The sequence below is a fragment of the Lycorma delicatula genome, chromosome 1 (genome assembly GCF_047948215.1).
Source record: "Lycorma delicatula isolate Av1 chromosome 1, ASM4794821v1, whole genome shotgun sequence".
Classification (NCBI taxonomy): Eukaryota; Metazoa; Arthropoda; class Insecta; order Hemiptera; family Fulgoridae; genus Lycorma; species Lycorma delicatula.
Window position 1 is genome coordinate 253,250,688 of NC_134455.1, and position 13,836 is coordinate 253,264,523.

A 13,836-nucleotide genomic window follows, 5' to 3' on the forward strand; every position below is an offset into this window, starting at 1 on the left:
TCTCCTTTTATTTAATTTTTTTTTTTTTTTTAAATATATTGATTTATTAATAATTATTAACCTCTAATTGTAAAAAAATCCAATAAATAATAATACAATAACAATATAAAAAAAATAATCAGAAGTTATTAATGAGATAAAATTTTACCTACTTTTCATTTAAAAAAAAAAAAAAAAATGTGTGTATGTAATTTAATAGGCGTCAAAGAAGTTGTGTAGTGTCCACATCAAATTTATTATTGATGTAGTCTTGTGTGACTTGGTATGTGTGTTTCCGTGAATGTTTTTTTGGAACCAGGTGTTTACCTTTTCGTTTGGTGATAGTACGAGGTGTCTGCTGCACAGCTATGTGGGATAGGGTGAGAGGTGTGTAGTTTTTTCTGCTTTTACTACCTCTCTATCTAGACTGGTTTGCTTCGTATGAAAGAAATTTTTGAGTGTTTGTATTTGTTTTGTGTGTGGCGACTGTACGTCTATGATTTCTCACCGCCTTCTTTTCACTCTATAGTGAGTCTTTCTTTTCATGTGTTTGGATGTCACATCTTGTTTTTAGTGATTTCTGAGCGGATGAGGTATGAATATTTTCTATATCTGAATGTACCCTTTGATGATGCCAAAGGACTATGTGAGGACAGGTAAGTCAAATGTGTTGATGATAGCTTTGGTGATTTTTTTTTGGAATCACCAAAGCTATAAAAAGTTTTTAAAAGTTTAATAAGCCGGTTTTGGAATTCGTTTTTGAGTTGCATTTTTACATGTGTGTGATCAATTTTGATATTCTGATAAGAAGTATATCGATGATGCAGAACATAAATTAGAGGTCAAGATTAAGTGGAAACCTAAATAACGATTTCAAAAGATGTAAACGCGACAGATATTTGTTTAACCCCTCCAAAATATCTAATAGTGTGTTAAATCGTATGTTTTGTCTTATAATAAAACAAGAGAATTCTGAGAAGATATACTATTTTCCTGGTTAAATTTTAATAAATTAATATTTTGTGTATTTAAAACTACAGAAGTGATGTTAATTATTTTTATTATGACATATAAATGGATATCTTTAAAAATAATTTCAAAAAAGTAGAAAGTGTTATAGTTATGCTTTGTTCTATCTGTTCGCATAAAAAGGGAACATAAAAAATTACAAAAACAAAATTTTACAGTCCACATGTTTAATATATTAAAAATTCTATATAAATATTTATTGCCGGAAAAGTAATACAAATTCATGCAGCACACAAGATTTAAGATTAATACACGCACTAAGAGTGAACGCTACTATTGTCTCCATGGTAACCAACTAGAGCGTGTAAACAGAAGTAGTGGGGAGCTTTTCATTAGATTAAGACGTGCAGCTTATCGTCGAGTCCAGTTCTATTACAGCGGTGCGCTTGGTGGTGGCGGTATCAAATATGATATGGTAATTACAATGTTATCAGTTCGTACTGTGTTTTTCACATTGTTGTTAAGAATTGTGATAGTGATCGCGAGTGATTCAGACATTTCATTATGGAATACTTTCAGACTAATTATAAGACCGAATAGTGACAACGGTAGCAGTAGGTTGTTTACTAATAATAACGGTCGTCAAAATTCAAAGAGTTTATTTTCGGAACGACGAATTTCTTCAGAACTACCGTCAATTAATTATCCCCAACATAAAAAAAATATTCTAAAAGACTTAGATGACTACAGTAAAACTTATACACCATCAGAAAAGACAGTACAATCATCAATTGTTTTGCAAGATTCAAACAAAAGCCCTACCTCTGATATAAAATTGTATAATCACTTACTTAATAACCATGTTAATAGAACGTTAAATTCCGATGTATTACAAAACCCCAACGTTAATTCGGTAGGACAAAACACTAGGAAACAAATTTCCCCTAATCAACAATACTTCCTAAAAAATGTAACCACAAAAGTAATTACACTCAATAGCACGTCCGTGAAACCTGGTTCGACCCATTTAAAGCCATCTCTGAGGCGAGAAGACGAGGATTCCGATGAAGATGAGGACGATGAGGAAGAGGATGATGAGGACGAGGAAGATGATGATGATGATGAAGAGAGTGGATTTGAAAGCGGGCTAGAAGATAGTGAAGAAGATGAAGACAATGCAGTAGATTCGACGGATGAGGGAGAAAAAGATGATGACAGTGATGAAGGTAAATGATAATTTAAGAATGTTATTAAATGATTAAGAATAACTAAAATCCCTTTTTTGTGCCACATTAATTTCAGATCGAAATGAAATGAGTTACAAATTAGTATTTTTTTTAGAAAAAAGATTTACTAATTAATATATATCATTCTATCGGATAATAAATAATCTGAGTGTAAAATAATACATTTTAATTAAATTTTCAGAAGATAGTATGAAAGACTGTCGAAAGAAGAATAACCACTGTTTTGAGGTTATACTTTTGTATGAATTAAAATACAAAACTATGTTTAAAATTATTTACTTTTATCCTGAAATTCATTGCTATAGGCCAGATAATACATGGATATTAATTGTAGCTAGCTTAAATAAATAATAATGAAATAACAGTAGTCCAATAATTTTTGTCAAAAACACAGCGCAAAAATTTAACAAAATGGAAACTCAATTATTGATTACATAAGATACGATCAGTTATTCCAAAATAGAGTAATAAAATAAGTACTTAACGAAAATGATTTTGATCATCTCTATTTAAAGATGGATATTTAATAAAAAAAAACCATAAGAAAACAGTAATTAATAAGTTATAGCTATAAGAGTGTAATGAAAATTTATCTATTATTCCACATCCGTTTGTATTACTTCATTTCAGAGTAACTTTTAGGTACAAATAAATTTTCCTTAAATTATCTGGACTTATTTCCTAATAGTTAATAAAATCATTCCGTTTTTATGTTTTTTTTTCATCTCACATTTATGAAAATTAATTTCTTATCGTACAATATTTATTACATACTGAATCGAAATAGGAATAACCTAAGTAAAACATTTTCTGCGGAAAATGATGGTCGAAGTTATGAGAACATCATGACTAATTTTCTGATTTAAATAGAAACGTAATAATTTACGAAAATTATATCTAAAAACCAGCTTCTCTTCTGAGAAAAAAGCACATTTAATTTCATCACGTTTCTTAATTTTTTCATACAACATATCCTTTCGTTCTTTTTAGGTAGATTTCATAAGAAAGCTACCTATTGTAATAAATACCATGATTTGACTTCCAGAAAATTTCGGAAATGGAGTGGCTTTTTCTAAAAAAAAAGCTTTAAATTTTTTATTGAGAAAATATTGAATTTGTTTAAATTTCCTACGATTCTTTGGATAAGAGCCTAAAACTTATTTCAGTAAAGTTTTTTTATATCACTAACCATTGGCCCAGGGAGTGGAAAAAATCAGATTTTGAAGACAAAAAACATCATATCTCCCTTAATAGGCAAAGTATCGAATCGGTTTAAAGTTGTCGTTAGTCCCCTTTAAACATTACCTAAAACTTTTCTCTGAAACAATTTTTGATATGACCAATCCTTACGGCAAGGGATGACCAAAATTTTGCTGGAATTGTAAGAAGATGGGCTTGTCGTAAGCTAAACATGTGAAACTATTTTCACATGCAACCATTGTCGTATTGTGTAAATTTGAAGTTTTTCTTAAAATTTAAGGTGGAAATTTTTTTATCCCCTTCTTAGCATCGGTGAAATCTTTTTAGCCAACTTTTTAATTTAATTATATTTATTTATTAATAATTATTAACCTCTGATTGTAAAAAAAAGTTGTACAATAAATAACAATTCAATAATAAAAAATAAAAAATGAAGAAAAATCAGAAGTTAATAGTGGAATAAAATTTTATCTACTTTTAATTTAAAAACAAAATTCAAGTCGGAAACGAACCCCTTGTGTTCCGTCCCCTTGTAAGATCCAAATATTTCATTAATTAAAATTTTATTTGGCTATAATTCTGGAACCAATGAAAATAAGTAGTCTACCACTTATGTATGATATATAGTTGAAAAGCTCTCAATGAAAGCTTATTACTGCAGTTAAGAAAAACCAAATGTTTTGGATTTTGGGCTTTTTTGGACACTTTTGGTCATGTCGATTGCAATCAAAAGGGGAGTTGCAGAATTAGATGTTACAACAGTCCAAAATCCAAAATTTCAACGTTCTTTGCCTAATCATTTTTGAGTTATGCGAGATACAAACGCACATACGTACGTACAGATGTCACCCCGAAATAGTTAAAATGGATTCAGGGATGGTTAAATGGAAATTTCTGTTGAGATCTAAAAACCCAAATTTTTCGCGATCATAAAACTTCGTCCATGGATGTAAAAATCGAGATTTATAAATAACAGGTAATTATATTAATTGGTCCAAAATTATTTTTGTTGATAACTGGTCCCTGATTATTGAATTCACTGCTGTAACAATTCGATTTCCGAGATCGTGAAGAGTAGCAGGCTAAACTGGTAAACCCACCGGGTTGGTCTAGTGGTTAACTCGTCATCGAAATAAGCTGATTTTGAAGTCGAGAGTTCTAAGGTTCAAATCCTAGCAAAGGCATGAATAACTTTTTCACGGATTTGAATACTAGATAGTGGATACCAGTGTTCTTTGGTAGTTGGGATTCAATTAACTACACATCTCAGGAATGGTCGACCTGAGCCTGTACAAGACTACACTTCATTTACATTCATACATATAATTCTCATTCATCCTCTGAAGTAATACCTTACGGTAGTTCTGGATGTTTAATCAGTAAAAAAGATAATAACCCTGAAGTAAAAGGTTACATATACATATTTGTTATTGTTTATATTCTAATGTCGATATATTAAAAAATAGAATTATAAACGAGTGTTCCTATCTAAAGTAATATAAAATATTATTACATTTGCTATTTAAACATTAATTATCTATTTAAAAAAATAAAGAGATAGACATTTTATTTAATAGAACGTAATAATATTAAAAATACCTACCTTATAAAAACAAAATGTATAAAAAATTTATGAATAACACAAGTATAATGACACGCTTACAATAAATTATAATATGAAAAACAAGTTTAAATTTATTATATTATATTATAATACAATCCGAATAGGATAGAGAGGCAGCTTACACTTAAACATCAACGTATCACAAAAATGATTTGAAAATAATGTCGTGGTATTTAATAATTAAAGATCGAATGTTTACTCTAATGTAAACGATGTCATGATTTTAAATTGACTTTTATTCAAAATCAGTAAAATTTAATAATTAAAAATAAATTATTATTTTTATTTTTATGTAAAATATATAGTTTTCAAACCGAATGAATTATCCAATTTTAAGGGGTTGTAATCGGGTAAAACCCCCAAATTACAAAATAGATTATTTTTTATTTCATTATATTTTTGGACAATCTAATGCTTTAAATAGATTTCATAACAATGCTACCTATTGTAATGAGTACCATGATTCTACTTCCGGAAAATTACTAGCCGGTTGATGCAGCTGCGTGCTGTGGATCCTGAAATGTTTACACCGTTTTCAGAATTAATGTAATGCTTTAATTTTTGAAACTATGATAAAATAATAATTAACTCTTTTAAACATTTTCATATATTTCTTTAGGTAAGGATTTTATTACCTCGGCTTGTTATTTTTACGTTAAATTTTTTAATACAGATAATTGTGAGAAAATAAAAGTAGAAATATTGGTAGGTAATTAACATAAAACTTATTTACCTTTACCCAGAAGATGACGATAATTCTAATGTCTCCTAAAATATAGAATATACGAGGTTCTACCCAAAAGTTCGGGGAATTTGAATTTCGCGCGCGAAACATTGCTGGTACGACCTGCTGCCGCTAGATGTGGCTAACAGTACTCTTTGTGAATCAGTGTTCCAACAGCTGTGACGGTAAGAGGCTGCATTGTTGACTTTCGTGCGTTCTGTAACGTTGTGTTTTACTGCTTCGGCGAAGTTCTAAATGGCAGATTTTAAAGAGCAAAGAACCTGCATCAAATTTTGCTTCATGCATAAAAAAACTGGTGCAGAAACCCATCGCATGCTTGTGGAAGCATTTGGTGACAATGCTGTGAGTAAAAGTAAAACTTTTTTGTGGTACAAACGATTCAAAGATGGACGAACGACAGTCGATGACGATGAGCGTTTAGGAAGACCATCAACAAGCGCAACACCGGAAAACATTGCGAAAGGGCGAGAGGCTATTGTTGCAGATCGTAGACAAACAATCCATGATGTTTGTTCAATCGTACAAATGTCATATTGGTCCGTGCAACGCATCTTGTCGGACAATTTGAACATTTGAATATAAGACGCATTGCTGCAAAATTCGACCGAGACTGTTGAACAGCGACCAGAAACAAAATCGCGTAGCTGTCTGTAGTAAATTGAAAAATTCAGCAAGAGATGACCCTAACTTCATCTCCAACATCATATCCGGTGACGAGACATGGGGGTACGGGTATGACTCTGAAACTAAGCAGCAGTCGTCGTAGTGGAGGTCGCCAAGTTCACCGCGGCCAAAAAAGTACGCCAAGTTCGCAGCAACGTGAAGCCCATGATGATTGTGTTTTTCAACATCGAAGGCATTATCCATACGGAATTTGTTCTTCTTGATCAGACTGTCAATGGGATGTTCTATTATGAAGTTTTGAAGCGGTTACGTGAAAGCATTAGGCGTAAACGTTCAGATCTGTGGGGTAACAACAGCTGGGTTCTGCACCATGTTCAACGCGCCCGCGCACACATCGCTAGCCGTTTGGAATTTCTTGGCTTCCAAAAAGACGGTAGTGATTCTCCACCAACCCTATTCGCCTGACCTTGCCCCGTACGACTTTCTTCTCTTCCCGAAAATAAAATTTCAATTGAAAGGCCGTCGTTTTAACACAATTGAGGAGATTCAGGAAGAAACGAAGAACATGCTTCGAACACTTACACCTGCAGACTTCCAGGGATGCATGGAATTATGGTAAAATCGCTGGGATCACTGTATCAGTGCCCAAGGGGATTACATTGAAGGAGACAGTGGAAATTATAAGTTATGGTAAGCTATTTTATTTTTATGATAAAATTTTCCGAACTTTTGGGTAGCACCTCGTACATCCACGTTTTATTTCAGTATTATAGATATAATTCAAACGAACACATTAGGAAGTAAATGATAATTACATCTAATGTTTCTGAATTACACTGCCTATTCACCAAACTTGGTATCAAAAAAAGATCGAAAAAACCACGTTTACTATCGGTTTTCGTTTAACTTGAATAATATATTTCATGAAGGTAAAACGATTTTTTATTGAATTTATTAAAACAGAACAGGTATTAGTAATTTAGTATGTATTCATTTTTTCAGACCGTTATTTACAAAGTTATAACAACTCAAATTTGACCAGAGAGACACATACCAGACTTACATTTTAACATACGAGATATACATTTTATTAACCAAACACAACTTCTTGAGTTTTTTCCCAATGTAACAATTCTCTTGTATATTACATTTGAACATACAAGAATAACCCTTCAAGTAACCTGTTAAAAATTGGGTATTATATTTCTCTGTATGAAGGATTTTTACTTTTATTATTATACCTAAAAAAAGATAGGTTCTGCTTCAAGTTGTTACCTCACATTATAAATAATAAAAGATTATTTAAAGAATATCAAATAGATTAAACAGACTGAAATTTCCATAAACCGTAATCTGCATTGATAACTTGTCAAAAGGAGGCGTAAATGATTGAAGCTATTAACCGTTGATTTCTCAGATAGTTCTAGAGATTCCAAAGCTTACTATGAGTATTTGATTATTCTTTTACATAATATTCGTTCTGGATATTACATATCAAATTTATGAAATAGTGATAAATGATATCTATATTAACGAATATTTCTAGAGATGAGATATTAAACCAGTATGTAGGTAAAATTTAATTAATCAAATAAGGAAATCTTACTTACCACTGATGAGGGGATAATAATCGTTATTTTGTTGGTAACGTATATCAAGTTTTCATCAGTAAAACGTACTACCAAAACATCAAATTTAATGTATTATCTTTAAAAGATATCGAGTACAGTTCATAGCAATGATTCACAATCCTGGTAAAGGCACAAAATGCTTACCGAAATATTTCTAGTAGTTTTTAAACAGCAGCTTTTAAATTACAGGTTATGAAAATATATATAAGACACAATGTTATATGAGAGACAATGGCTTCCTCAGCTGGTGTTCAGTTTTATTATTTTTTCCAAAAATAAAAAACAGGAATTCTAAACTGGCTTTATAAATTTGTTCAATGCAAATCCACAAATAGTTATTTTTTTCATTTTTAATAAACGTTTTTCATTTTAGAGATTACTTCAATTTCAACAAAAATAGGAGTATGAAGAGAAACAATAAACATTATTTTACCTTTAAAATGAACACCTTCATAGCCATGTAAAGTTGTATTTAGCCAAGAAAGAGATTTTCCCTGAGAAAACATTTCCTACAAGCAAAACATTCGGCCTGAAAGGTCAAATATCTCTTTTAAAGAATTAATATATTTAAAATCAGATCTTCTAGTAGTACCGTATGAATATATCATCGGTTAAAAAACTGTTAGATGTTTCGTATAGAGCATACGACAGCAAACATCAAAGACACCAGTTTTCATCTAAAATGTAAAAATAAGCCGCATCCCTTGAATTTTTATAATATCGCTCATATGTTCCTTCAATTTAGATTTCATAAAATCTAAAACATTTTTATTACTTTCAGTAATGGAAAATTTTTATAATTTATTTTTATGCAAGTAGTTTTTTAATGTGCTCCTTTTCTGAAGGAAGTTTACAAGTATTTATAGAGTTCTCTCATTATTTCTTTTAAATGTATGAAGCATACTAGGAAGTTTCCAAGGGCTAACACCTTTACAACCAGGCTTACGTGTTCTGGTTCTGTGAGCAGTTCTCATTTTGAAGGAGGAAGTACAATGTAATTATTAATAAAAATTATTACAATCATTAGCATTCGAATCAATAAAGATTTCGACTATCTTTTAATAATGAATTAAGTTCTTTATAGAGTAATTTCTCTACTTTTCTAGTTTAAAAACTATTTATTCCTTTCTAAATACATTACTTTTCTACTAAGCATTCTCATATATTTTTTTTTTTTTTTTAGCCTGTAACTTATTGCTGTATGATTGAACAGATGTTTTAATTTATAAAAAAAGAAAAATCTTTTGTTCGGTCTTATAAAAACAGCCATAAGTATATAAAAAAGGCCGTAGTTTTTTAGCGAAAGATGAGGTTTTATCTTACATATATAAATCAGATTACTTGTAGTAACCTCTCTACAAAGGGTTAAAAGGGTGAAGAATACCTAATGTAAAAAAATTTTATAACACTAAAAGATAGAAACACAAAAAAAACTAAAAATATACGTAACAATACCCGTACTATTTACAATATACTCGTACATTTAAATGAACAGATAAACTTAAATAACACCGCGAATTTTTTAAAAGTTTCAGTTATCGGAAAATTAGATATTTATCTTAACCGAGCATTAATTTTTTTAATAACCCAATAGTTATGTAATATACCAGTCTACTTGTAATGTCTATTAAAAGAGGTTTTGAAAAGGTATTTATCTATATTGACAGGCTCAAAATCTTAATTGTTAAAGTGTCACAAAAATAAAAACGTGCGGAAAGTGAAGGCATGAAATGAAATATGATATAGAATTTTTTTTCATTACGCTTAATTATAAAATTGCATTTAGTAAAGCACTTTAATAATTAATTATTTTTGTAGTTGAAAAACACAAACATTACAAAATGAATATATGTTATTTTTGTAATAACAGAAACAGTATTCAAAATTACGAGTAATTTTCAACAGTATTATTATTAAATAACCTAAAACTAAATTAACACATGATAATCGTGAAATTTAAAAAATTAAAAAGAATTAAGATAACGGAGAAATTTTTTTTCTAAACCTACTGTAAACATATATTTTGTACTATGTATGTTTTCTTTTACACGTGATCCTTTTTTACTTCAATTGATATTAAGTTTTGTAACCATAGACAGTTCTACAATTTTCTAAGACAGAATTTTTTAATATAAAAACAACAATTAAAGAATCTCCAACTACTTCGAGACAGTAACTTAAAGAATGTAATGAACTTCTTCACGACTGTAACGAATTAATCAAAATTAATCTGTTGCTTTATTCTGCTTTTATTTTGTTGTGTTTTTCACCCTTTTAAAAAGTAAAAGAAAGCCGTCTAAATTGTTTTCTACCTAATACTGCAGAAAACACTTTGAAGATGTGGGCTAAATATAACATTTCTGGGGGCTGGTATAGTGATGTTCAATAGTTTTATTAAGAAAGACGATGCTCACTATTCAAAATATATAGATGCTTTTTTTTTTAATTATTAGTAGTACACATAAAAAGTCACCTATAATTGCTTTTTTGTACCTTATAACAGGGAGAGAGACGCAGTTTTATAAATGTAAAACGTTTTTTTTTAATCCGATCAAAAATTGTTTACTTTACTTCATTTATTACGGATAATGTAGGCCACACAATCCCATGATGCGTATCTAATCATGAAGACTCTTTTTTACAGGTTGCAGGAAATAAGCGTATCGTCTCACGCATAAAACTTTATTTCAATGCGTTTTTCAACGCTTCATTTTAGAACATGTCAACGCATCTTTGTAGAACGAAAACGTTTTTCGAAGAACGAATTTTTAAAATTACGAAAGGATTTAAGAAACGTTTTTGAGGGTCGATTAAAAACTAAAACGCAGATTAAAAATATTTTTCGTTCTCTCTTTTTTTCACCTCTCTTATCTTCATTGCCAGAATTCTAGAATGCACCGGATGATAATTATTTTACTGCAATTAATTTAGAACAATCTTTACAGTGGTACAAGATTGTGAGATAGGAGAGAAGAAGGGTTTAAAGAGAAAACGGAAATATTTCGTAACAGATAAGTCATACAAATATTTTCTGTTACTTTACGTCTAATTACAAACTTAACTTATAAAAATTAAAGGTCATGTTATTTAAAATAACTTACGAGTCAAATATTTTTTTATATATCAGACAAGAATTTAGTCTGTTTCCGAGGTGGAATGTCTTTTAGGTATTCTTGATAATTTTTTTAATAAAAAAATTTACTATAACTGAAAATTAAGAAATTAAAGATCTACAAGCATTTTTATATGAAGTATTTTTAAGTAGGTCTAGTCTCCCCATTCTCATAGTGAATAATGCTTGTTTGTCAGTTTCTTGTGATTTATTATGGAACTAATTTTCTCCCATTACGAGGCGAGAACGGTTGCAATCCACTGTTTTGTACAAAAACAGGAGAATCATTTTTTGCACTCTACTCCTTGACCCAATCTTTATATGGTTGTGATGCAATTAAAAGATTTGAAGTATTTTCAGCACTAATCACGGTTACTTTTTCTGAGAAAAGTGAAATTCACTACGCAGTAGTGAATTAGTAAACAAAGTGAAGGTGTCTCTTGTTCGACAGAATATCGCCTTTATTTTGGCTGGCTTGACATGGTGAAATCCGTCCGTGCATTTTGCTTCGTCAAGAAGGCAAATCTATATGAATCTTCGCACAAAACTATTCCTGGAATGGTCTTGTTGTTAGGAATGACCAACCTACTTCGAATGTGACTGCTACCACCTACAACCATACAATTATAGCGCTTTAACTTAAGTATAAAAAGTAATAGGCGTTAAAAGCTCGTTTAAGTTTCAGTATAATTCTTGTGAAATTTGTGCGTTTTAGTTAAAACAAGTTATTTTGTTCCCTTGCTTACAATGAAATGTACAAAAACGTTGGACATAATTAATTCTTTTGCAGGATTGGTAAACTCAAATGAAACTAACCAGTTCCAAAAAATATTCGGCTAGTTTTGAGATCAAAGATAAAGTCAGTCTATCTGGTTCATAATCTAGTTCTCAATTAATATAATGTTAATACCATCTGTGCAACAGAAATGTGTTTTTTTTCGGAATAAACCATTTACCTTATACTGAAAAATTATCCTCTTTAAACGAATTGTATTTATATGATGTTATGGTTACAACAAATGTACATGTAGAAACCTAATATCAGGATCTATCAGCTGATATTTACCTTCAAGTATACCTTTTTGTAAATCCCTTAACGAAATTTTCTCTTTTCTTTCTTGCGGTTTTCAGCGTTGGTGTTTTACGTACTACATTGCCGATAAGCAATAATGCTGTTGGTAAAGATATGAGTAACTGCCATTTAAGGAAACTAAAGCGTTCTGTCACTCAGACTTAAACTTGCCTCCTGTCACCCAGACTGTCATCGACTTGCAATTAAAATATTTTTCTTTTTCATTTAAATATAATTTTTATTCGCTAAATGTTTTCAATATATATTTTTTTACCTTGACTGTCATCCGATCAGTATTTTGTCTTCATTCTCTTACTACAAAAACATTAGTGTGCCCATAGTCTGGCCTCTGGAAATAGTTTAGTCTTTAGTCAATAACAGACTGCAGCCATACTGTCTTGTTTGTTGTTACTTGACTTCATCAAGGTTTCTGTTTCCATTTATTTCCTACTTTTCTTGAATTACAGGGAATATTGATTAGTTTTAGCTACTTTCGAGTATTGTGAAATTTTCTTTTATTTATCAGGTTAGAACAAATATATTTTGCCATAAGATATCCCATCAGACCAAAAACGTTGTGGAAACAGAAGTCCCTCGTCTTCTAGGAATCTTTTTATTACTTTCAAAAGTAAACTTTTTTGGGTATTGAAAGTATTTTGATTCCTAAAACTTCAAATACTTAGCATATATTTAAACAGGTCATCAAATAAAGAGATTTACAAGCTATTATCAACACTGATGAACTGAACATGAAAGATAATCGTGGGCAACTTGACGCGATATTTGAAAATGGCTTGTAAATTGCGGTTAAAGAATTGTAGCAGATTATGTTATATTAGATAACATAATAGCAGATTTTTTTGAGTAAAATGTGTTTAGATATGTTTTATATAAAATATATTTTTGTTTTTATTTCTTTTGTTGAAGAAAATTATCAAATATTTAAATTTTTAAAGAGTATGGCATAGAGACATTTAATATTACTACGAATCTTTAAATCATAGTTAAAAATTAACATAATTGAACCCGTCTTTGACAGTACAATGGCATATAAAACACACCTCATTACCATATAACACGTACGAGTATTTAATTAGTGAAATAAATAGATGTTAATATCACAGTAGATATTTAAAAAGTCAAGATTTATCTTTTATTTATACCGTACGATCGTTTACGTGTTGGACCAAAAGTAATCATTGCTTGTATATAATAAAACTGAAATGCTCCGGTTTATTAAATCATTTATATAACATGAGATACGCTAAATTTTAAGCAAATTACAAAAAAAGTTTTCTCTTGCCAACAAATTCAGTTGTAAAAACATTTTTTCAGCTAGCATTTTCATTTATATAAATAATGAAAATAATTGACAAAGCAACGGGAAATAGTTGGTTACGATACAGTAAATTTTTTCATCATGAAACACACACGAGTGATTCATAATTAAAGTCATCTGCTTCGACTTGAAGATGCTAATTTGTCCAATCCTTAACTTTCTAATCTCTGAAATATTAAATGATTCTTCTAAGTAAAAAAAAATTCAGTTTCAGTAAGACCGAACCAATAAATGCAAAGCATCAAAAAATTAATGAAACAAAATGAAATTCAAATGTAAGACTAGGGATTTTGA

General features: G+C 30.0%; 1 protein-coding gene across 1 annotated transcript in view; it reads left to right on the forward strand.

The window, feature by feature from the left end:
* The first annotated feature begins 1,231 nt into the window (after positions 1 to 1,231).
* Positions 1,232 to 13,836, forward strand: part of LOC142317809 (uncharacterized) — a 35,559-nt gene continuing 22,954 nt past the window's right edge. The window contains exon 1 of the mRNA XM_075354359.1: positions 1,232 to 2,174. Coding sequence (XP_075210474.1) covers positions 1,232 to 2,174 — 943 coding nt within the window. The remainder of the gene's footprint in view (positions 2,175 to 13,836) is intronic.